We start from the raw sequence: 25,972 nt of genomic DNA on the forward strand, positions 1-25,972 counted from the left end.
TTTTAAATATTTGATTATTTAATACTTAAAATATTTGATGATTGTTTATTTAAATGCACTTAAGAGTGTTATTGGTACAAATATGATTTTTTTTTCATATAATATATAAGGTGAATTTTTTTCTTAAACAAAACATGGAGTCCCACATTGAAATTTTCACAATGCTAGGAGGTATTCCAAGTTATAAAAACATATGTAGGATGAGTTTGTTTATATTAAACAAAACATGAAGTCCCACATTGAAATCTTAGCAATACCAAGAGGGAAACCAAGTTATAAAGCATGGGGATAGTGAGTTTGTTTTTCTTTAACAAAACATAGAGTCCCACATTGAAATCTTAGCAATGCTAAGAGGGAAATCAAGTTATAAAAGCATATGATGGGTGAGTGGACAAGCTCACCTACTTTGTACTTGACCTATACGATTGGGCCTACCGCCTAAGTATTGCTTTAGTATCGATGTGGGCCTACACGGTTGGGCTTCGAGCCGAGCCGAGCTCACTAATCGAGCCTAAACGAGCTCACGAGCCTAGCCTAAACGAGCTCACGAGCCGAGCTCGAGCCGAGCTCGGCTCCCCCAAACTCGGCAAGCTCACGAGCCGAGCCGAGCCCATGAAAAGTTAAACGAGCTCAAGCCGAGCCCAATACTATTCGGGCTTGGCTCGCTCGATAAGCACCCCTAGCCACCACCAAAACACCACCAACCCAATGCCACCACCAAAACATCACCAACCCGACGCCACCTACTGGCACCACCACCATCCTCAATACCACGGGTTCTTCGTGTGTGAAATTGGCATCTAGGTTCTTCGTGCCAATTCGAATCCGACACCACCAACCCAACGCCACCAAGGGTCGCTCATTTGACGGGTTCTTGGGGTTCGAATGGGAATCTGAGTTGCTTACTTTGGAAGATTTTAAGGGTTTATTGAATGATTCGTGTGTGAAATTAGAGGAAAATTATTTGGTTTTTCTGGGTTCAAGATCTAAGAAGAATTTTGTTTTCTGGGTAATTTGTGGTGGTCGGTGTGTTGCTGCAATGGTGGTGATGGGGAGAGACGGAAGATGTCGGTGGTAGTGGTGGTTGATGCGTTCGGTTGAAAAGGTGGTTTAGGGGGTTGTTTAGAAGGGGATGAGGGTTAGTTTAGGGGGTGGTTTAGGGGGTGGTTTCCAAGGGAGGGTGTTGGTTTCAATATTGGGGAGGGGAAATGGGGTTTTTTCGGGTTTGGGGGAGGGTGGTTTTTCGGTGGGCAGGTAGGGAGGGTGGTTTCCGGTGGGCAGGTTTGGGGGAGAGGTTTTCCGACGGTGGTTGGTGGTGGCGTAGTGGTGGGTGACAGGTGGAAGGTGGAAGGTGGTGGGGCAGAAAGTTCTTAGGTAATTAGTTTAGTGTTTTTATTAAGTTGCCTAATCTCTCTTTTAAGTGTGGTCCTCAACTTTCTCTCTCTAGATGCCTTGGTCTGTGTACCACTTCTCCATGTTGCACTTATTTAGAAACCAAGGAAGTATTTGACCATTAATATCTTTTACTATATTTCTACACAGTATTATATTTTTGTGGCTTATGTCACCCTGATACCGAATCAATTGATCACCTTTTTTTTTTCCTTTGTCGCGCTAGAAGCCAACTTTGAATCCTTCATGAAACGAAAAATTAGCTCATGCACATCTTTCTATCTTGTACACTTCTTCATTACCTCCACTCCATAAAAACAAAGACATTTATCTTTCATTTGCAAACTTACCTTCCTATTATTTATAGGATATTCCATAAAGTTGAGTTTTATTTTACTAAACGGAATCTGAGAAATCAAATAGACAGTTATCATGCAACCGAATCTCTTTTTTCTCAACAAAATCCGCCTCTACTTCTCCACCATAAATAGCAAACCATTCTTGTTTCTTGGGAACCACCTAAAAAAAATAGATACGGTTTATATAGACAGACAAGTCATGCGAGCTAGTCAACGATACCTAAGTTGACCTGCCTAACATTAAAAAGGCAATCTGAAGCCCATCATAGAAATAACATGTTAGACCGGGTATTTTCGAGCTGTATCGGCCAAACCAAGTGCCATTTTTATTAAGCAAGTAGACTTATAGTTCTTCATTCCTTTTATTAGTTATCGGAAATTAAATGGTGCGCACCATTGCATACGGCGTCGTTTCGCATTATAATACAATAAACAAACTAAGCAACATGAAAATGAAAGTAGAACAAATGAACAACACACGAGACTCAATGAACATCTGAATCAGCAATGAACAACAAGAAAAAAAATGAACATAAGAGGAAATATGTGATGAACAACCACTCAGCCTAATGAACAAACAAAGAAAACACAATGAACAAAGAAATATCTGCAATAAACAAACTAAGAAACATATAAAGATAAAGGTCAACAAAGGAGAATCGTTGACATCGGTGTTCATTGGAGAACAATTGATGTACATTAGTTTCACATGTTCATTGGAGAACAGTTGATGTACATTAGTTTCACGCGTTTTATGTTTTTCGAGATGCGTTTTGGCCCTGGTCTACCATTCTAATGGTAGACACGAGCCCACCATCTACCAATTGTATTAGTTATGGATGATAAAATAGTCCTTTAAAGCCATTTAAAAACCAAAATATTTGATTTTTATTATTATTATATTATTAGCTACAAAATTAAGGGACTGGTGCTGAAATTCGCAAAATATGCAACTTCTCATAGATTTGTAGAGATTTAAGTACTATAAGTGAAATTTCATGAATCATATCCATAAGCACTTAAATAAGATCACATGCATATACAATCAAGGATCACATAATAGTTTAGAATTAACCTTTGAAGCGTGATTTTCACGAAACTTGTTATAATCCGGAGATAGAATTACGACAAATGTGATTCCTCTACTTGGTCCACCAATTCGGATTAACACTCCACCAATGCTAGTTGGAAGGAATAAATGTTTCTTCTTTTCTTGGAGTAAACCGTGACTTTTTGGAAGAATAAGAGAGAGAAGAATATTGAGAGAGATCTTGTATCTTTTCTTGTGATTGCCTAACTAAATATATAAGTACATTTAGGTTAGAAAATCCCCTTCCCTCTCCTCTCTTGGCCGGCCACCCTAGAGCCTTTTATGGGCTTTAGGTTTTTCTTTTGTTGATCCAAATCTTATGTGCGGCCTAATAGGATCCATTTAATTGGGTTTCGGATCTATAATTTACTAACACGAAGTTCTATAGCATTCTCTAGCAAGACGTATAGACGACCTAATTTAATGAATTTATTATCTCCATAATACGATCCATAATATATTTAGTAATTGCATTAAAGGAATTCCTTCAAGATCAACCAAAGAGTACCCAAAAAGCTAATACCAAACTGGTAAACAATACCTCTGTCCAAAAAAAAAAAAACACTATGCTTATTGTTGAATGCTACCTTCATTCTCTGTTTTTTCCATTGTGGACGACATCTCCCCTTGTTTGGCTGGACAACATTTACACACTTGAACAAGACTGCTTTGCCAAAAGAATTTTTAACAAAAATGTACGTCTTTTAACTTTTGATAGGAAGAGAGAACAAGAGAAGGGTTCAATTGGAATCCATCCAACTTTCAAGTAATAATAATGAGCGTGGCTTCTATTATGAGAGGGCATAAAATATGTTGTCTGCATAAAATATGTTGTCTGGAATACTTTATGTTTACATGATAACGACAAGCTACCAAATACAAATCCAAAATTTTCATAACTAATGCTACATAACATTTTACTTTAAACTTATAAATCTTTTACATAAACTCTTACCAACATAAATATCATGAAATGATTTTGTTCTAAACGCTTCTTGGGTGTAATACATATACATTACACCATAACTTAGTGTATAATAATATTTTATATGTATGAACTATATATGAGTGTTTCATGTCATTATAAACATATTTCATGTGATTATTGGCGTTTTTATATAATTTTAGAGTTATCTCATATCATTTAAAAAAATTATTTCATGTCATTTATAAAATTCTTTTATGACATTATTATTGACGTCTATGTCATTTTACAACAGACTTGTATTATTTTGGCCAGTTTCATGTCATTTTCTTGTACTTTATTATTATTTTTAACTTTTTACATAGCATATCATTATATTACTCATTTTTATGTTATTTTTTCTCATCTCTATGTCATTTTTCAGCAAACTTGTATCATTTTTCGATATTTTATTATTATTTGCGAACTCATTATGTACCAAATCATTATTATCCATTTTTGTATCATTTTCACTCATTTCTATGTCATTTATAGCAAAAATTGTATCATTTTTCCCTATTTTATCATTATTTGTCAACTCTACATGCATATATATATATATATATATATATATATATATATATATATATATATATATATATATATATATATATATATATATATATATATATATATATATATATATATATATATCATATTATTATTACTCATTTCTATATTTTTATTTAGCAAACTTGTGTATATCATTTTTCCTCTATTTTATTATTATTTGCCAACTCTTTAATATCCTTTTTACACACTTTAATAACATATCAAACATTAAAATTCAAGAACCCAAAAACTACAACAAAATTTCTCTAAAAATACAATAGTCGGAGTCTAAAACTTCTACATTTACTGAACTTAAAGTGAACAAAATGCCTTAATTTACAATTTTCATACAAAGGCTATGTTTGGGAACATAAGCTGAAATAGAGGTGAAACTGAAAAGGTAGCTGAAAGGAGCTGAACTGATAAGGTAGCTGAAAATTTGAACACTTTAAATTGAAATGGTATATTTGATAGCAACTCAATTTCAGTCAATTTTTGAGCTTAAATTTATTTAAGCTTACCAAAACATGATTATTTATTTTAGATAACTTAAACTTTTAGCACCTACTCATTTAAGATGACTTAAATGTATTGCCAAACAGAATCCATATGTAGCATCTCAATTTAAGGTGTTAAAATAAGATAGTTGAAATTTTAGCACCTTAAATTGAAATAGCAACTCAATTTCAGTTAATTTTTGAACTTAAATTTTGTTCAACCTCTTACCAAAACATAATTATTTATTTTAAATAATTTAAAATTTTAACGCATACTCATTTAAGATAATTTAAATAGGGTTTTTGCACCAAATAACCCTGACAAATTTAAAAATTCACCATATACCCTCAATGTTTCAAAAATGCACCATATACCCATGAATTTTGAAAACTGTGCACCATATACCCTTTTCCTAACTGTCGTTAACTCACCGTTAGCTTTATTTACGATTTTGCCATCATTCAGCCCTAACCCTAATTCTAATTTAACCATAACCCTTACTCTAATCCTATCCCTAAACACTTCCCCTTACCCTAACCTTAACTCCTTGGCAGCCCCCACCCCTTCCCCTCCAAACCACCCAGCCCCTACCCTTCCCCCCCCCTAACCGCCAGCCTCCCCCACCCCCTCTTCTTTCACTGTCGGCCTCCCCCACCCCCTCTTCGTTCACTGTCGGCCTCCCCCACCCCCTCTTCGTTCTCCGTCGACTCCTCCACCCCTTCTTCGTTCATTCTCCGCGGGACTCCCCCAACCCCTCTTCGTTCCCCGTCGACTTCCCCACCCCCTGAGCGAAAATCCGACCCACCCACCCACCCCCCTTCGTTCACCCACCCCTTGCGCGAAAATCCGACAGTTGATGTGACGCGAAAATTCGACAGTTGATGCGACGGTGGACGGAGAAGGGGAGGGGGAGAGGGAGGGACACTGCGGCGGAAGGGAGAGAGAGGGGAGGGGGATGCGACGGTGGAAGGGAGGGGATGTGGAGGGGAGGGGTGGGGGGTTGGCCCCAGGGGTGGAGGGGTGGAGGGCTGGGTGAGTTAGGGTTTAGGATAACGGTAATGTTTAGGTTTAAGATTAGGATAAAGGTAAGGGTACGATTAAATTAGGGTTAGGGTAAGATTAGAATTAAGGTTTAGGGTTAATAATGGCAAAATTGTAAACAATGTTATTAATAGTGACTTAACGTCGGTTAGAAAAAGGGCATCTGGTGCGCAATTTTCAAAATTCATCGGCATATAGTGCAATTCTAAAACATTTAGGGTATATGGTGAATTATTAAATTTGTCGGAAATATTGGGTGAAAAAACAGCTTTAAATATATTGTCAAATATAATCAAATTTAGAATTGAAGAGAATACAAGTGAACGAGCATTCAAGCACATTAATAAATCAGACATCTATCTAGTAATAAGACGAATGAGCAAATATTTTATTTTATCTGTTAATACACGACATTGTTTATTTGGTACACATGACACATCAAGAATCATGCCACATTGTTACGTGCTAAGACATCATTTTCATGCATTATCCAAGTTGTTGCTCTTATCCACTTCAGCAATTATTGTCATTCCTACCACAAGTTGGAAATGTTATCATTCTTTTTTTTCTTTTTTTCTCTTTTTTTCTCTTTTCTTAACTCATCTGTTCGTTATGTAATGATAGGCTAGTCCTACGTTGACAGTTGACTATTCTATTTTGTACTCCTTTTATTATTTTTAATAATTTACTACATTGTTATTCCTCAGTTTTTCAAAACGTTATTTAACCCTTAATGTTTTTTATTTCATTTTAATAAAAATTATAAAAATTTGATATTATAAATCTATACAACGAGAAAATTTGACAAAATTATACATGAACATATTTTTATTTATATAAAAATTAAAATAATCGATCAAAATTAGTAGTTTCATTCCTAAAGCAACAATGTAGCAAATAAGAAAAAACGGAGTGAGTATTTGTTAGTAAATACATAGTAAATTGATCAGTTTTCTTTTTGTTTAATGGTAAGGAAAGAGATATTATGCTACCGTCATCTCGAGCGAAATATCCAATACATTGGATACAATGATAAAGAAAAGAAAATAATTATTAGGGAAAATTTCATAAAACTACCTTTTATAACCAACTTTTTTAAAAAAACTACCTTTTAAAAATTTTCTTTCAAAAAACTACCTTATATAACAAATTCCTTTTAATATACTACCACTTTATGTTTATATTTAATACGGATCAATAAATGATAGTCACCGTAGCTGTTGTTCTCGACGGGGCAGCGAGAAAAGAAGAGAGAAACGAGAGGGGAAGAAAGAAAAGCAATTTACGATGACTTAATCATTGGTGATTAAACCTCATTTATGATAAAATGGTAGTACATTGAAACAAATTTGTTATATAAGGTAGTTTTTTGAAAGAAAATTTTTAAAAGGTAGTTTTTTGAAATTTTTTGATTATAAAAGGTATTTTTTTGAAATTTTCCCTAAATTGAAATATTAAAGCTAGAGTTAACAAGATAGTCAACATTGGCTATCTAATCAACAACTCTGTAATTAAGGGTATGCACTAGTTCAGGATCGGACCGAAATCTGGCTTTTTTGGGACCGATCCGGTTTTGGACCTATTGGACCGGAATCGGCAAAAAAAAATTAAAAAATCTTTTTTATTTAGATTTATAAGTATGTATAAATTATATATATTAAAATTTAATAATTCTAACAGCAATAATCTTAAAGTCATTAAATAGTAGGTTTTATCTTTCTAACTTTATAACTTGGAAAAATTGATACAAATAATCCCAATTATGACCGGTCCGCTCCAAATAATCCCAACTTTGGGTTATTCTGGAATAATCCAAATTATTCGGGGTACCTTCCCAAAATAATCCAAACTTTTATTTTTTTTGCCTTCAATGATCCCTTTTGGGTCTATTTTATATAGGATTATTAAAAGTTTGGATTATTTTGAGCTTTGCTCCCAATAATTTGGATCATTCTATAATAATCCATAGTTGGGATTATTTTGAGCGGAACAGTGATAGTTTGGATTATTCTTGTCAATTTTTCCTTATAACTTTGAATTTTTTTTAACCTTTAAACTAATTTTTTTACTTAAAAAAACCTAAATTCAGGTGCACCGGTTCGGACCGAATTTACCAGATTTGGACCGAATCGGAAACCCGGAATCTTGATTTTCGGCGGATCGGGAACCGGACTAGATCCTCGATCCGGTCCAATTCGATTCAAATTCCGATCCGATTCTACTTTTTCACACCCTATTTGTAATTATCCACTTAGGGGGCGTTTGGTTTGGGAGAAACTGGAAAGGAAAATGGAACAAAACCTCTTGATTCCTTTTTATGTTGTTTGTTTTGGGGGTTTATTTTCCCCCTTTTTCCCTCCTTACCCCCAAATCCCTCTAATTTGATTACCCACACCCCCCAAGGTTTCACATTCCCTTTCTTTGACTCACCATTGACCACCTCCTTGACCATCCAACCACCACCACCAAACCATCACAACCTAACCCAATATTACCACCACTAGACTCCTCCACCTGCTCAAGCAACCACCACCCAACCACCAGCAGAACCGCTTCCTTGACCACCCACCCGCCGACGATCCTAATCTGACCACCCATCACACTCCCACAACCACCCACAACCACCACCTCTATCCACAAGACCCAACCCATAACTCGCCGGAATTCCTACACTAACCCCGAAAATCCGTCCCCACCTAGGAAAACCATCCAAACACCCCCGAAAACTACCCAACCACCCCCGAAAACATTCCATGACCCACCAAAACCACCTCGGTCACCCCCACGAAACCCATATAAACCACCAAAAATCCCACCCCATCAAGTAGATTCGAGGGAGAGAGAGAAAAATCTACCTAATCTACCACCAAAAAAGTCAATCTAGCCCTACAAACACCACCACACCAGTAGACCACAAGAGAGAGGAGAGAGAAAAAGAAAGATCACTTACGGGAAGGGGGGCAGCCGCGGAGAAGGAAGAGGGGAAGGAGGATGGTGGCGGAGGAAGGGGCGGTGGCGGCGGGAGATGGGGGTGGCGGCAGAAGTGGAGATGGGGGTGGTGGCAAGGTGGTTTTAGTTGAAAGATAAAGTGTGGTGCCAGTTGTAGAGGGTGGTGAATATTAGATTTCCCTTAGATATTTTATACCAAACAACTTAGGGCGTGTTCGGCAACAGTAGTTGTAGTGGTAGCTTGTAGCTGTGAGAGTAGCTGGTAGCTGTTAGTGGTTGGTGTATAGCTGTTAGCTGTTGGCTGTCCAAGTAGCGGTATAAAATATTAATGTTCGGTAAAAGAAGCTGTCAAAGTAGCTGTTTAAGAATAACTAATTAAAATCTCAAACAAATTAAAACTTTGACATATAATTTATACACCACTAAAAGCTACCCCAAAAGCTACAAATTGTAGCTTTTGACAAACACTACTAAAAACACTACTTGTACCACTAAAAGCTACTTACACCACAACCTTGCCAAACACTATTATTTTTTCTAATTAGTGTTTTGACCGACTCAAAATACTAAAAGCTACTTAAAAAGCTTATGCCGAATACGCCCTTAGTAAATCTAAGGATGTAGCTTTCCGTTCTCCTTGTTTCCCTTTCTTAAACCCTTTCCCTTTTCCTTTCTCTTTGATAAACCAAACGCCCCCTAGAGTAAATGGGTAAGTATGCGTGAATAGTTTTTAGTTTCATAATACTACATTTTTCATTCAATGGTGACGCACTGTCGCAGAATTCAAACTTCATACAAATGCAAGAGGTCAAATGAAGGAAAACTTGTTGGAGTATGATGTATGAACTTTGTCTTGCTCTCATTGTCACCATTCACCACAGTCCACCACCAGTCCACCACTCAGAAATAAAATTACTACCTAATGAGACCTTGATCTAACTTTAAATCAATAAATTAATACTCCATTCCAAAGATTAAAAGCACTGTACAGTTAAAGGTGTGCATATTTCAAGTCTGAAAAACAAATTGCAGCCCAAACTTGTGAAAGAAAGTTTGAAACCATATATCAGTTGATCGAGATCAATATGATTAAATATATTTTTTGACATTTCGATTGCTCAAATTAACTATATATCACTCTTTATATTGCAGTTAAGGATGTAGATATCAATTATTTACTTAAGAAATATTTTGTGAAAGTGATACCTATCTACGCTTTAGAATGGAAAAAACTCTGATTAAATATATAATTTGACATTTCGATTGCTCAAATTAACTATATATCACTCTTTATATTGCAGTTAAGGATGTAGATATCAATTATTTAATTAAGAAATATTTTGTGAAAGTGGTACCTATCTACGCTTTAGAATGGAAAAAACTTTGTCTACCCACCGGGTAGACTATCCACCATTGATAAAGACTTGTTGAAAATTGTGGTAATGGAATCCAACTCGACATAATTAACATTTTTTTAATCTTCTATTAGTAGTGGGTTGTTTACCCGATCGGTATGTGTAGTAATGTCCCTTTAGAATATAATCATACTCCCCTATACGTCATGAACACCTACGATGACTCTCCATTAAAGAAAACAATTAAGGGTGCTATAATAATCCCATATGACCAAAATATATTATATCACATGGGTATCAACCTATAGTTAATGTACCATTTGATGAAGAATTGCGATTGGTTTAAGTGTTGAATTTTTCCATCTTTGTTAGAAAAGTCTGTAAATAAAATAAGGTGATATATTTGATAATGGAGGGATTATATATTCATCATTTCTAAATTCTAATAGACATAGAAGATATACAGATTTAACTAATAACATGGGGATTAATGGAAGATTTTTACATATATAATCACAATCAACATCATATTTATTATTTGGGATTCTCTACGGTGTGTCATGGCCATACAATGATTACCAACTAGTAGTTTTGGCCTGGGCGATGCCCCGTGCAGTTACAGTTATCAAATTAAATATGTTATTATTCGTAAGTTTACTTATTGATTTTATTAGCTTTTTGTAATTTTTCCTATAGTGTGACATTGGAAAATGAACGTATAGCATGATAAGTTATTTTTCAAAAATTTGCAAGGAATTGGGGATAAAAAAAATAACAATGTCAATGAAATAGGGGTAATATAATGTTATTACCTTAATAAAAGTGTTAGACATCAAAATATTTGTTTTTTTTTTTTGACAGGAATCAAAATATTTGTTATAGTTACATATAATTATAAAACTTTATTACGTTTTACTTTGAAACATTAACCATTGAAGTTATAGTGGATTGATGGTTAAACTCTCACATTTCATTTCAAAGGCCATGGGTTATATTCCTAGTAGCTACACATTATTAATGTTTTTTTAATGAAAGCATAGACATGTGTATTAGAATCTTGAGAAGAGTATCACGTGCCTTTTAATATAGGAAAATGATATACATAGCCCTTAGGGTTCTGTATAAGGTGCTTAAAATAGAAATAAAATATTAAATCAAACATTTATTACCTCAATTGATGTGAAAATGTGTTTTGAATTCTTAAACTGGATCCATTTAAAGAGATATATTTAATGCTTATATGTAGTCCTTAGGGATACGTATATCATTACCCTTTAATATATTTTTATAGATATCATTTAGGGAATAATTATAAGATATAAAAAAAACATATATCTTTAATAATGCAATAATTAAGAAGTACTTGATTTCTTTAATAAGGGTTCCTATTAGTTCAATAGCCAATACACTTTTTTTTTTCAATTCAACACTCTATTTACTTATTGTATTTTTCATAAATAGATGTTTTATTGTTATAATTTCTTTATTTGGTAACATGACTCACATAAAACTACTCATATTTTTAATTTTCCTATATTTTGTCTTTTCCTATTGTTTAACCTTCAATATTTGTAATCTTTTGAAACAGGTACACTACTCATGTAACTCTCTTTTAAAATGGAGACAAAAGAGTCATTTTATATGCGCACCATGGCTTGTTAGACAAATCATTTATAAGCTACTTATAGTGAATATACTTAAATCTAATGCATTCAGTAGATTTATTAACTCATTTTACTCAATGAATTATTTGTGTGATCCAAATTCAATCGTTTGAAATACTAACTCAAATATTTTCAAGTTTGGAGCGAATTGTTATACCAAAACAACTTTTCTCCCCAAATGAAGGTTAAATATACTCTTTTATTTCTTTTTAATTTACTCACTTTACTTTTGGGAGAACCAAAGAGGAAGTAGAAAAGTATGAGAAAGAAACTGAAAAGGTAGAGAGAGAAACTGAAAAGTGTGAAAGAGAAACAAAAGAGTGGGTTAAAATATTAAGGGGTCGTTTGGTTGAAGTTGGGAAGTATAGCTTCCCTTGAATTTGCATTGCCCATGAAATTTCATTTCCTAGGAAGTACATTTTTTTGTTTGGTTGAACATGGAAAATTCTATTTCCGATGGGAATTTCCACTTACCTAGGGGGGCCTAAGTAAGTTATTTCCTCCATTTTGTAGGAAATAGAACTTCCTAGGAAGTTCTACTTCCCATGTTTTTGCCAACCAAACAACAACACATATATCTACTTCCTAGGAATTCTAATTTCCCATGTATTTGAAGGTTAACCAAACAAGCTCTAAAAAGTAAATGACATGAGTGGAAAAAAGGAGAAAGTAGATGTGATATGTTACTAAAAATAGAAAAAATAACAAAGTATAGATTAAAAAGGAAAGTGTGTAGATTAGAATAAAAACTGAGGGAGTATTTGATAACTTGTACATTTTCCACTAGAGTTGATCAAAACTGCCTGACCCGATATTCCCAGAACTTGAGAAATTTTTTTTTGGCCCTAACCCTAATTTATTTTGGCTATGAAACGGGTTTTGGACAAGACGAAAATATTTTTTAGTCTGAAATTCGTCCCGGTCCGATTTTTGTCCAAAACAGCTGGCTTTGGGTACAAAAAATTTGACCTGACCCGATCCAACAACGTGTTTTTTTAAAGGATGGTCCGACCCGACCCATGAGTCCATGACGTTGGAGCCTGAGACTCATACAAATTGAACTTAACATGATAACCTTTTATTATACGATTTTTTTACCAGGTACCCCTGAGGTTTCACGAAATGCACCAGATACCCTCGTTGTTTCAAAAATGCACCAGATGCCCTTGTAATTTGCATAAAATGCACCAAATACCCTTAATGACTAACGGTGTTAAGTTTATGTTAGCTTTTAGGATTAATTAACCCCTTTAATCCTAATTAAACCCTAATTATTCCTAATTAACTAACTAAACCCTAACTTCTAAGCTACCCTAACTTCTAAGCTACCCTTAACTTCGAACCCTTACCTAACCTTAATCCCCTAACTTCAAACCCTAATCCCACTACCACCCAACCACCACCACATCCCCTTGCCCTACCCCCGCAGCAGTCCACCACCCCAACCTAACCCACACACCTCCCCTCCCCTCCCCTCCCCTTGCCCCACCCTCGCAGTAGTACACCACCCCCACCGCACCCCACCCCATCCACACAACTCCCCTCCCCCGTCGATTCCCCCATCCAAACCCCCGCAGCAGTCCACACCCCCGTCGATCCCCCTACCCCTGTTCCCCTAGACCTGTTGATTCCCGTCGAATCCCCTCTACCCTTGTTAATTTTCGTCGAATTGTCCCACCCTTGTTCCCCACCCCTGTCGATTTTCATCGAATCCCCCCACCCGTGTTGATTTCAACCAACCGACCCCACCGCTGTGCGGGAAATGGGGGTTCTATTGTGTCGTGTGTGTTTTTAACGGAGGAGGGGGGAATTCGACCGGGGGGGGGGGCTGCTGCTGTGGGGGTGGGGGAGGAGGGTGGTGGTGGGAGAGGGGGTCTGCTATGGGGGGTGGGGAAGGAGGGTTGGGTGTTTGGTTGGGGGAGGAGGGCTGGTGTGGTGGGGAGGGTTAGGGGGGTTAATCTTAGGGTTAGGGTTTAGGGGGTTAATCTTACGGTTGGGGTTTAGGATTATGGCGGTTAATCTTAAGGTTAGGGTTTAGGGTTTAGGGTTAGGATTTAGGGGTTAATAATGGCAAAATGGTAAATAAAACTAATGGAAACTTAACGCCATTAGTCTTAAGGGTATTTGGTGCATTTTATGCAAATCACAGAGAATCTGGTGCATTTTTGAGACAACGAGGATACCTTGTGCATTTCGTGAAACCTCGGGGGTACCTGGTGAAAAAACCGTTTATTATATGTTCGATAGAGAATTACTCTCCAAGCACCTCATTCTATTTTTGACAAAGCTAAACATAATATTCAACATAGTATCCTAAAATTCTTTTTTAAATAATTATCTTGCTATCTAATTTTGATATTAAAATTATCCACATAATAATCTTGCTTTAACAATATTATATTCATAATATCAACTTTTTATAATTTATTCCAAATATATTAATAATCACTTAATTTACCATCATCAAATACAAAAGTCAAAATAAAACACCCAACCCAATATTTTGGCATTTTGTAGGTGAACAACAACAAAAACAAAGCACCTCTTTGGTCTGTCCAATGTTATAGTGGTCAAATAGTTAATGAGCAAATAGTTCAGCTTTTCAGGGCAGTTGTTGCACTCTCCTTCACAAATTACCAATCACACCCTCCCCCAGATATTTTCCAACTCCCCATAAACTGTAAAAAAATATTTACCCAACAAAAAATTACTCCTAATATCCACTCTAAAGGGTAAAATAGTCCAATTAAATCCACCCACTTTCCCAAATTCCGCCTCCCACACCACCCACTTGCTGCCTTTTCATAGCAGCATACTTTTTTTTTTTCAAATATTATTTTTTCAAAAAATTATTACAAAAAATTATTTTTTATATATAATCCAAACTCCCCACTACCCCCTTTCCCTTCATTTCATGCCCCTTATTTTCACTTTCTCTCTCCTCCCCTGTTTTTCCATTCAAATTCCTCTGTTATTTTTTTTTTCTTTTGTTTCAAAATAAAAAAAATGGTGAATGATTTTATGGTGTGTGTGGATCGTATACTAGCTTCTGCTTGTTTACATTCTGTAAATGAGTTAGAAACAAATTCTGGGAAAAATCAAATTGTTGTTGATGACAAAAAAATTCAAAAAGAAAATCAGAAAAGTATCACTTCTTCTTCTTCATTTTGTTTGGTTGAAAAAGAAATGAAAGAGTGTAGAATTTGTCAGGAAGAAGATGAAGATAACTCACTTGAATCTCCTTGCTCTTGTAATGGCACTTTAAAGGTCTCTCCTTTTTGTTTCTCTCATCTTATTTCCTAAAAAAATTGAAAATTTGGAAGTTTCTTTTTTGTTCTTATCTACTATTGATATTTGTAGAAGTTGCTGAAAATTGTTTAGTGTTTTTTTTTTTCTGTACGTTGTTATCTGTTTGTTTGTTTGGTGCTTTGAGTGTTTTTTAATTCTTCATGAGTTTTTTTTTTTTTTTTTTTCTTTCTCCAAAGTTTATGGGGTTTTTTTGGTGGTGTTGTTGCTTTATTTGGGAAATTCATACTATTTCTTGTTTTTTTTGGGTTTTTCTGATTATTAGTATTATGCAAAAAAAAAAAAATCTTAATTTGTTGATTTTTATTTTTGTTTCTTTTTTTGGTGGGTTGAACTTTGCAGTTCACTAATTTTTTTTTATCACACTTTGATGATTCTGGGTTTTTTAAATTCTGGCAAGAAGTAAACTTTTTTTCCATCAAACAAAAAAAAAAGGAGAACTTTTTAGAGGAAATGAAGGGGTTTTGTTTGTATTTTCGTGATAATTGTTTATTTCTTCAGAAAGTATACTAATCTGTTGATATTGTAATAATGAATTGTTCTTTATATCCCATATATATATAATAAATTATTATATTATTATGTTATCTATATCCTAAATTTATCAGCCTATTTTTGTCCTCCTTGAAGCTGATGATAATTTAGCATTGAAAATTTTACCCCTTGACTTTTCTTTTATGTTTTTAAATTGAGAATGCACAAGTTGTAGATTAAATGACCAAAAAAACTTAGTCTTTGATGATTATATGGTTTAATTAAGGAATAGCTTTTAGTGTTATGTAAGGCCATTGTTTCTTTCTGAAGCTTCCATGTTTTAATATTATATCCCCAAGAATATTAATAATCTTTGGAAACAAAATTGCATCATTTGCGTATATATCTATCAATTTGATTTGTGGGTTCACCTTGAGAGTTGAGATCATGATGACTTGTTTGCTGAATGCTGATGTTTCCCACAACACTAACTTATTGTTTTGGATGAGAGGATTTAAAAGGAAGGAATGTGGAGGAGGAGTGGGAAGATTTGATTTCTTTATTTGGATAATAATTAGGTTGAATTGGAAAGTGGTGTCAAGGGAAGAAGATAAAGTATTTATCTTTCACATTCTACTGTGAAACTTGAGTATGATTAGTCATTTTTGTGTTGAATAAGTGACGGAAAAATGTTTGGGTGATCCTAAGGGTTGTCAACTCTTTTGCGAGAGATAGAGAGAATAAAATATTGAATTCGATATTGTAGGAAGAGACAATGCTATCGAACTTATTGCATTTAGGGTCACTCTATCATCATTCTCCAAGAACGATAAGTTAATGAGTTTGATTAATTAAGTTACAGTAAAGATTAAGAAAGTTGTTTGTTATTTTGTATGTGTAACAATTTCTTATCAGACTTACTAAGGATATAACGGGGGTTCATTTCAATACTTTATTAATTAAACAAATAAAAGTCCAGAAGATTTGCAAGGAACATAACTATCCCTTTTTGTCTTGCATCTTTTATTATCCAAGTTAGAGAATGCATTTCTCATTCCATCCCCTTTTTTTCTATCTTCTTCGCTCCAAAATTGTTATCCATATATGATGCAAACATTTTCATAAGATTTCATGATATGTTGGTGTATAGTCTTTCAATTAGGAAATTTTTTATGTACACATTAGTAATTTAGTGTATTTTATTAAGATAAGTTGTCATTGATGAACAGTTTGCTCATAGGAAGTGCATTCAGAGATGGTGCAACAAAAAGGGTGATATCACCTGTGAGATATGCAATCAGGTTGGTTTTTCTGACTGCTTTTATTTGCTAGCTGACATTTGCTTGAAATTCTGATAATTGGTGACTAAATGAACTATCTGACCCATCTTGTGCTGCAGGTCTTCTCACCCAACTACACAATCCCACCGAGATCCGACCCTGATGTCATGGCAGTTGATCTTAGGTAATACTTGAAGTTTGGAAATTTGGGGTTGATTCTTTTTTGCTCGTTTTATGTAGTTATATGTTTTTTGTGAGATTACTATCCTGGTCAAATGTAAATCAAACCGATTAGTTAGTCTCCAGGTTGATTTTTCTCTTTGTGTACTAGTTAAGTAAACCTTATTCAATCTTTGCTCTTCAACAGAAATTCTGTCATACTTACCAAAGTGATAGTACCTAAAAATCGCGCATGAAATATGAGTGTATTTTCATGCAGATTACATTTCTAAGCTTAAGTCAGAATTTCGTCAAACAGTGTTAGGTTTGGTTACTTGTTTCAGACATGCTTTTGGCATGCTTCCTCTCTTGAAAGCTAATACTTTTGACTATGTATGGTGAAGTCAGCAGATTTTTTGTTTAGTGTTAGTTTCGTGAAGATTTTGGGGGTAACAAGCACCTGATGGATGACTGACAGTTTTAGGTAATGTGGTCCTGTCTGGGCCACACCGTGGCTATCGGAGAGTGACTTCTATTGCTAGCATCTTTTAGTTCACAATGAAAGTTGTACTTGCCTTAAATGTGTTATTGGGCACATTGGATGATTTTTGTTTCTTTGTCTTTCAACCCAAGTGAGTGCCAGGAGGCCCAGGACTCAATCACTGAGATAGGTAGAAAGCCATTTGATAGCCATGTTTCCGGTGATTGTGATTTTTAAAATTGTTGTTGAATGATGTTATAACTAATAAATGTCATAAGGGGGTCTGACAGTCCCTCACTTTTAACACTTTCCTGAATTGGATGGATTCTTGTAACTCTTGGTTAAGAGGTTGAATTGTTGAAGTATAAACTAGAAGAATTCCCTATTTATGTATAATGAAATGACTGCCAGGTCCTTAAGGCCCTCTTGTCCTACGAGTGAGATGCATGAGAATTTTGGTGTTTTTGGGAGTATGATGGTCTTTTAAAACATTATTTTTCTTTTTTTCTCTTTTCTAACCAGTTTGAGGGGTAAGGGTTTAACTATCTTGGCCTCCTGGGACATGTTGGTGCGATCTGTACTGCTTGTTGGTGGTGGTTTTTTTTTGTTGTTGTTTGAAACAAATGGCTCTTTTATGTGTCTTTCGTGAATCCTATTCCATTGTTGAATAACTTTTCATTATTGTGAAACTGAATTTAGATCAGGAGTTGAAACAAATGGCTCTTTATGTTTCTTTCATGAATACTATTGCATTCTTCAATAACTTTTCATTATTGGGAAATTACACATAAAAACTGGGAAGGCATTTCCTTACGCTTTCTTGTAATGTTGCTGCGAGTTGCAATTATGTGAGTAATATATGATTATATGACTAACAGAAGCTATCATTTCTGAACAACTATTGATAGCTTCATCTATGAGTGTTTTGTGAGAGCTTGACTCAGTTTAATACTTCGATGAATTATTGCCGCATCAATCTCTAAAATGTTTGTTTGGCATGCCTATTTTTGCAGCCAAGCTTGGGGTCATCATTTTGGTCTCCGTGACCATCATCTTTTGGCTCTGGCTGCTGCTGAGCGACAATTACTGGAATCAGAATATGATGACTATTCCGTTGCAAATGCCGGGAATGTCACTTATCTACGCTCAATAGCTATCGTTGTAAGACCCCATATTCAGTTATCTTCTATTGTAAATCTGATTTTAACTGGATATCCTTTTCCAATTTATATATTGCAGTGCTTGAGATATTCACATTTGCACTTTTTTGCAGTTGATGTTTGTCTTGCTAATCCATCAAGTGCTGATGATTACAAGAGATTTTGGGCTTATGCAGGGGTATTTGACATTTTTACATGTAAGTTCAGCAACAGACATCTTCATAAATAATGGATTTTTTTTATCAGGACATTGTTTATTTCTCATTATGTCTGTAGAACGGTCGTGTTTTTGTCAAAGATATCAAATCTAATGCTACGAATATCTAGCAACTTCTTGTTCACTAGGAGAACCTTGCAACTGAGATTTCATGTGATCTTATCATTCTCCCTTTTTCATGGGGCGGATGGTTTGGGAAGTGGGGTTTGTTGTAAAGACTGAAGACTAACCCTAACAGAGTGGTCCTTTTCTATCTAGTACTTGATTCATGTTCCATATATAATCCTAAATCTACACAAGATAAGGTTCCTGGGTAAGAATGTTGTGCATATGAAAGATATTTCATGCATGTCAAAGCCAACAAACATTAAGATGCTATTGTGAAGCAGTGATTTCTCCATGTAAATTACGAGTAGTTGACTTAACAAGTGCTAATTTTGCAGTTTGAAGTTTCCTTCCTTCAGCTTGCTGGCCTTCTTCTTCCATGCTATGTCCTGGCTCGATCTTGGTACATTTTGTACACAAGGAGGAGAAGACAGGTTAGTTGCTTCTTACTTATATTTGAATTTTTTTTCCTCCCTTTCCTCTTTTGTTTCTTGTTGCAGAGATGGAGCTGCTTGTATTAAATCTACCTGCAATTTTTGTAACCATCATGGTTCATAGTGGTTTCATCACTTTCATGTACTCCTGGTCACAAGTATTAGGAAGATAATAAAACCAAAAAGTGACGGCGAATGAATTTTTAATAGCAAAAGTAGGATTTCGACAAGTCGAAGTTGGATCAACTATTCTACAATGGTAGTATTGGATGATTTATGGATGATTATGTATACATGTAATGATAGAACAGTTTCCCAAAGAGTTCATTGGTTTCACGTGAAGGGCTGGCTCGGACCTCCATCCTATAAAATGGGAAAAAATGTTTCTTTATTAGTTTTCTATGTCTCCTTTTCTAGGGTACAGACTTTAGCTAGAGCGAGCAAGGGTGATTATGTTAGAGAGGTGAATCTTGAAAGGCTTAGTGCAGTCTGTAAATGATAAATGATTGACGATTTCCTTGCATTGGTGAAGGCATTGATAGGGAAGAGCTCGATGATGTACTAAATATAGGAGGCAGTAGAAGTATGCTATTGTCTGATAGTTACTGACAAATATAAGAGACCATTCTTTTCATAATAATTTATTTTTATATTCTTGATGCGCTTCCCCAATCACCCATCTGTTCATGCTATGAGCTCTCTGTCCCTTGTACCTCGTCATTCAAGATTCTGTTCTTTGCATTATTTAGCAAGAGTCAGCAGGAAAAGACCTGAACACCTGATACAGTTGCCTCTTCTCTCCTTTCCTCCTATCTCTATTCAGAGGTCAGCTCAAGTTCATGGTCCATGCGATACCTCCAACAAAATATCCATCTTATCTCATACTTCCTCTCATGTTTTTCACACATTTCATATTTTGCTCAATTGATAAATTGTGAAAAAAGCAAAAAATGATCAAATAAGCAAAAAAGATGTGATTAGGAGCAGAGTATATATATATATATAAATATGTGAATACTCTCTCACATAGCTCTTGAGAAGCACCTAAGATTTGTAGTAAACATTTTTTTTTCCTTCCGTCCAAGATAGTTTAAAGATTTTCTTTGCCGAACGGGCCTAAGTTGTCTGACTGTCTTCTTTGCTATGTTGTTTGCGCTAGATTTTTATCTGCCATTGTCTTTCTGCCAACTGATAGTCTGATAGATTACGTTCCCTTCAACTTACTTTATGTTAATACAGTAAATTAGGCTTTCTGGATTTTGCTAATTGTTAAATTTCCGTTTCTAGTTTCAGGGTTGAGCCATCAACATTCACAAGATTAAACTAATTTCAATTGCAGAAGATTTTCCTCCATGTAAGAGGTCTATATTGCATACGGCTGCTGCTTCTCTTCATAGCATTTAGACTTCGCAACCTGAGTTGGCAGACGAACTTGCTGCTAGATATCATACTGGTTTCCTCTTCAAGATGTAGGGCGGCACTCAAACAAAGTGTAAATGTAAACTCTTGGGTGCTTTAGGCTATTAAGCTTCTCTGTCTCTTCTTTTTCACAGTTTTCATGTCAACTTCTTAGCACATCTTGGAAAACAATGTCAGGATTCTTTGTAAATGTCGCGGAAATGTGAATTATGGAAAAGCCTGGTGCTGCTATAATGAAAAGTTTAAATTGCCTGTTGGGGCCAATTAGCAAATCAAAACTAGAATGATGAGTTCTGAAATGTTGCCTGTGTTGCTATATGCATGCTGTTGGAAAGTATATCCAGGTGAACAACAAAGAAGAGAAGAAACATACCATATTTCCTTGCTTTAATTGCATGTTTATTGTCTTCCACATTATTTTATCCACAATGGTCTGCTAAATATGCTTATCAGCATTTTTTGGGTCCTAAGATATGCTCTAATTAGCTTTAGAGCAACTACAATGGCAAGTTACAATCATTTTTAGCTTTGTATGCTATATTAAAATTTTCAAATAACAATATTTTCAAGCTATAATCTCCCAATAAAAAGACAATTGCATTTACTAATGGAAAGTGAGATGGAAAGTGGGAAGCAAAAAGGTACAAGTAGGGTTCACAAAAAGTTATACAAAGCTATTTGTTTTGTGGAGCTACTTGATTTTGTGGGCTTGTTGGGCCTCTTGGTGAGTGGTCATGTGCGAGGCAGCCTAGAGGTAATTCATCTTATCACGGGTCCCCGAAAGGGGGGCCAAAAAAAAAAGAAATATGGTAAAATTTACTCTCTTCATTCTACAATCGACTTTTTGCATTATTCAAAGTAAAGAAAATATTTCAATATATAAAAATACATGGTCATGTGTAGTCTTGTTTGATTTGTCTCATTTAGTAAATTATGAAAATCAAACTTTTATTATATAAACTATTTCCTCTTATTTTTATTAATTTACCCACTTTTTTTAAATTGACTTGAGAATTATTCGAGCTAGGCTTGAAATATTTATGAGCCAACTCAACTTGAGTAACCCATGAATGTGCCAGAAAGTGTGCAAGCATTCACCACTAGCTTACAAGACCACCTCTCTTTTATAGATTTGTGACTCCAACACACACGATTCTAAAGTGTAGATTGCACTTTCTCTCTTATCTCCCAAGTTCAAAGCAGCATTACAAACGTAATACATCCTCCGGGCTATACCTGATTAAAGTGAGCTCGATCTGAAAATGTTCGGACTTGAGCAGATTTTTGGGTCCAAGTTCGGGCCTGATTCTATTTTCTTTTGGGTTTAGGACGGATTCTAGGAAATCTATGACTTTTTAGTTCAAATTTTGGTTAGGCACGATTAGTCCATAAAGCCTGTTGTTTTGACTGAAAAACGGACTTTTGCCATAAAAATTTGGCCTGGTCCAACTAATGGCTAACATTTTTTAGACACGTCCCGATTCAAACTTGACCCAGCTCATCCCGCCATTTGATTACCTCTAGACACGTTAGAAATAAGAGCTATCTTTATAGCAGTAGTACTCCTCATGCCTAATAAACAAGGGTTGCAAGAGAGTATTTCCACTAAAACAAAAATCACCAGGTTTGTAAAAGAAACAAAGTAAAAGACCATAAAGTGTTCAAATGCTCAACTTACCCCCATTCACCTTAATCACACAACGTCACAACCATTAATAGAGCAAAGTGTTCCGGGAGATATCAACAATGCTTAGAATCCCTCAATTCATCAGGTTTGTAATTCTTTCATAATTAAAACTTTGTATTATATTTCTACTAAAAAAAACTTTTGATCAAGGTAAGTATATATCTTATCCTAAAATAAAAACGTCCGCAACTAATATAGAACGAATGTGTATAATATTAGAAACAGTTTTTTGGGTAAAATGAATAACCTTTAGACTGCCTTCGTACATGGCTCAACCCAGAGGCCCAAACACTCTAAAGGAGGGCGGAGTGATATGGGAATCCTTCTCTAAACTCTTGGTGGCATTTAAACACCTGACCTTGAGGTGATGATTGAGGTTGAATCCACACCAAGTCAGCCAAGCTAAATTTAGTATATAATATTAGAAACATGAATCTTTGGAATTATTTAGAAATCCAAATATGTGAATCTCACCAACCAATCCCTTCGTTCACTTGTTAATATCTTTGGTATACTTTGAACGTCTGTTTTAATTTGTAGACGTGTTGGTGCAAAATCAGTTTGTTGACCTTGCAAATAAGTCAATGCACATCCAATAGTTTGATACTGAATGTCACGGGAGGCTTAGTCCTCGGGGGTTACCGGTTTTATTTAGATAAAACCTTACTAACGTACTTTGTTGCAATTTAATTAGTGATTAAACTACAACACCTATTAAATTCAAATGCAATAAATAGAGCAAGCAATAATTAATCTTTTAATTAAAGGAAAACATTTCCATTCATACCACAAACTTTAACAAAAGATTTTACAACACATATGAGGATAAGTTAGGCTGGACAAATAAAGGGAAAACACGAAGATTGTTACCTCCATGGTTTCTTGCTTCAATCGAAGAATTATAGAACTTGGCACCAGGACATGTTCTAAATCTAATGAACTAAACTATAATCCCAGAGGGGTTTGGCTAGACTAAGGATAGGCTACGCTAAGAAAAGAGTAATTGCAAGTTTTTGAGTGATGTTTGATTGCTTTTTGCTTGATGATCCTTCTTCTATTTATAAGCCAACGTGATACGTAACTTCCATACCTCCTTGGAGGGAAAACATTTGAATCATCTTTGATTGAAATCTCAACCATCTTCTAGCGTTGAATAACCGTAGCTTTGCACGTTCTCTTCCTTATGTGGATTCATCTCATGATTACTCTTTCACCGCTTGTATCTTTGCTATTTTTGACTTTCATCTCCTGATGATCTTGATGACATTCTTATATTGACTTTGACTTACGTTGATTTCATTCAATGGGTTTCATACTATAGTTGGGCCTTCATATTAAGGTAAAATTAAACCTTTTGAGGTCTAATACAATATACCATAATAAATGTTATCATAGATCTAAAAATGGTGGTAACAAATTTCGCCCTTGATTTTTGGAGTGACATACTCAACACCCACAAATTATGAGTAGAAAAGGAATTTCAATGGTTATAGCCAATATCATCCAGTAATATTTTGAATGTAACTTCCTCCATTGTTCTAAGACGGTCTTTTAACCTTTCTTTAGGATGACTGAATTTAGGTGAGAAGAACAATCTTTTGTGTGTTCCCTCACCTTTCTTTCTAGCCATTGTGAAATCCATTAAGAAAGTTTCTTGAAGATGCGAACTTATAAGATTATTTGGTGATAAACAATAAGGATCTACATCATAGGTCATGAGATCGTACCATATTTGACATGCACAGTTATATTCGTTGCTAGAAAAAAGTCGGCGTTATGTGAAAAGGCCAATGTCGTCAGTGAGTTTCTTTCTTCATAAAAAAGGGTTTTCTGTCTCGAAAATGACGCTAGACCGTAGTAGGCGTCTAAATCATGGATGGACATCCAAACCATGGTCTGGACATCTTTTTTAAACGTTTCAGACCATGTCTCTATTAGAATACTTGAAAATTTTGTATATATATTCTTGTATTTGTTAGTGATTTTAGTAGTCTTGGCTATCTTAGGATATTGTTGTATATTTGCTTAGTTTGATTTGTTGCCAAGATTATAGCCTTGATTGTAGTTTGTATACTTTGTACAACTACCCATTACAAGAAAAGAATGGTCAAGAAATCAACTTATTCATGGTAGTAGATTTTCCTATGACCTCTTTTCCTTCTTTCTTTCTTTCTTCCCTCTCCCACTGCCCTAAATTCTGGTCATGAATATAACCTTGATGGTAGTTTGTTACTTTGTATAACTACCTTCTCTCCAGTTGGCCACCACGTTAGCCACCATGACTGATAGAAGAGTTCCTTTCACCTTGCTCTTTGTGTTTTCAACATAAAAAAAAATCATGTTTCTATCATTTTTGAGATGGAAAATGTGAAATATGCAACTTGGGCCGAATTATTCAAAATTCATGAAATCTCACAAATTTATCCACCATATTATTCCTCCGGAGAAAGACAAGGAGAAGGTGCCTCAAATCGATGACGGAAAGGAATTATGGTCGACTGTAGATGCTACCGCCCTTCAATAGATTTTACGCTACTATTTCTCATGATCTTCTTCATACCATTCTTAAACCCGATGCTTTCGCTATGGAGGCTTTTGCGTGATATATTCCAATATAATAAGAATTATCGTGCCGTCTCTCTTGAACAAGAATTCTCTCACACCAAGATGGAAGATTTTCCCACCGCCTCCGCTTATTGTCAAAGGCTTGAGGAGTTGTCGGACCAACTCAAAAACATTGATGCTCCGGTCTCTAACAACCGACTGGTCCTACAGTTGGTGTCAGGTCTCATCTCTAGCTATAATCGTGTTGCCACCCTTATTCATCAAAGCGACCCATTACCGCCATTGTATCAAGCAAGGTTCACACTCACATAAGAAGAAGCTGGGTTTGCTAAACAGGCGGCCGTGGGCCACCGGCACAACCATGGTTGCCCGATAATTTGATAATTCATCTTCGAACACAAACTCCACATCACGTTCTCATCATGGCCATGGTAAAAGATCAGTATTATAACAAATAGGGGTGGAAAATACCGCAGTGGCGCTCCTGGCGGTGGCGGCAAGTCTGGTGGTGGTGGGGGGAGGTGGCAGCCGTACCAGTGCTAGTGGTTGTGGCTCCGGGTAGCATCAGTAAGGCTCGTTGCAGCAATCTTCCCATAATGCTGCATGGCCTTGGATTCCGTGGGCCATCCCTCCCTACCCATACCCCTCTAATGCTCCTGCTTGGCCCAAATCAGTTTGCAGTAGGCCCAATCATCTTCCCGTAGCATTCTTGGGCCTAGACCATCACAAGCATACATGGCAGCAGCTGGGCCACTTGTTCCCACCAATATTGAGGAAGCTATGCACAATGTCTCTTCAACCACCAGATGCAACATGGTATA

The 25,972-nt window shown here is 35.6% G+C and overlaps 1 protein-coding gene across 2 annotated transcripts; it reads left to right on the forward strand.

Annotated features, from left to right (window-relative positions):
• The first annotated feature begins 14,765 nt into the window (after window positions 1-14,765).
• On the forward strand, window positions 14,766-21,177 carry LOC104888989 (hypothetical protein). Of its 2 annotated transcripts, none has more exons than XM_048641189.2 (7): window positions 14,766-15,131; window positions 16,874-16,945; window positions 17,044-17,108; window positions 18,578-18,725; window positions 18,838-18,921; window positions 19,385-19,480; window positions 20,774-21,177. In XM_048641189.2, the coding sequence occupies exons 1-7, from the start codon at window positions 14,871-14,873 to the stop codon at window positions 20,777-20,779; spliced, it is 732 nt and encodes a 243-aa protein (XP_048497146.1). In that variant the 5' UTR covers window positions 14,766-14,870; the 3' UTR covers window positions 20,780-21,177. The 2 variants fall into 2 exon arrangements, with proteins under 2 accessions (XP_048497146.1, XP_010672410.2); XM_010674108.4 differs by having other exon boundaries at window positions 14,767-15,131; window positions 20,768-21,177.
• Window positions 21,178-25,972: the final 4,795 nt, after the last annotated feature.

The sequence above is a fragment of the Beta vulgaris genome, chromosome 3 (assembly GCF_026745355.1).
Source record: "Beta vulgaris subsp. vulgaris cultivar EL10 chromosome 3, EL10.2, whole genome shotgun sequence".
Taxonomy (NCBI): domain Eukaryota; kingdom Viridiplantae; phylum Streptophyta; class Magnoliopsida; order Caryophyllales; family Amaranthaceae; genus Beta; species Beta vulgaris.

Coding starts and splice junctions, on each gene's coding strand:
- LOC104888989 (XM_010674108.4), top strand. CDS start 14,871: ATGGTGAATGATTTTATGGTGTGTGTGGATCGTATACTAGCTTCTGCT. Junction 15,132..16,873: donor CTTGTAATGGCACTTTAAAG/GTCTCTCCTTTT, acceptor ATTGATGAACAG/TTTGCTCATAGGAAGTGCAT. Junction 18,922..19,384: donor GGTATTTGACATTTTTACAT/GTAAGTTCAGCA, acceptor CTAATTTTGCAG/TTTGAAGTTTCCTTCCTTCA.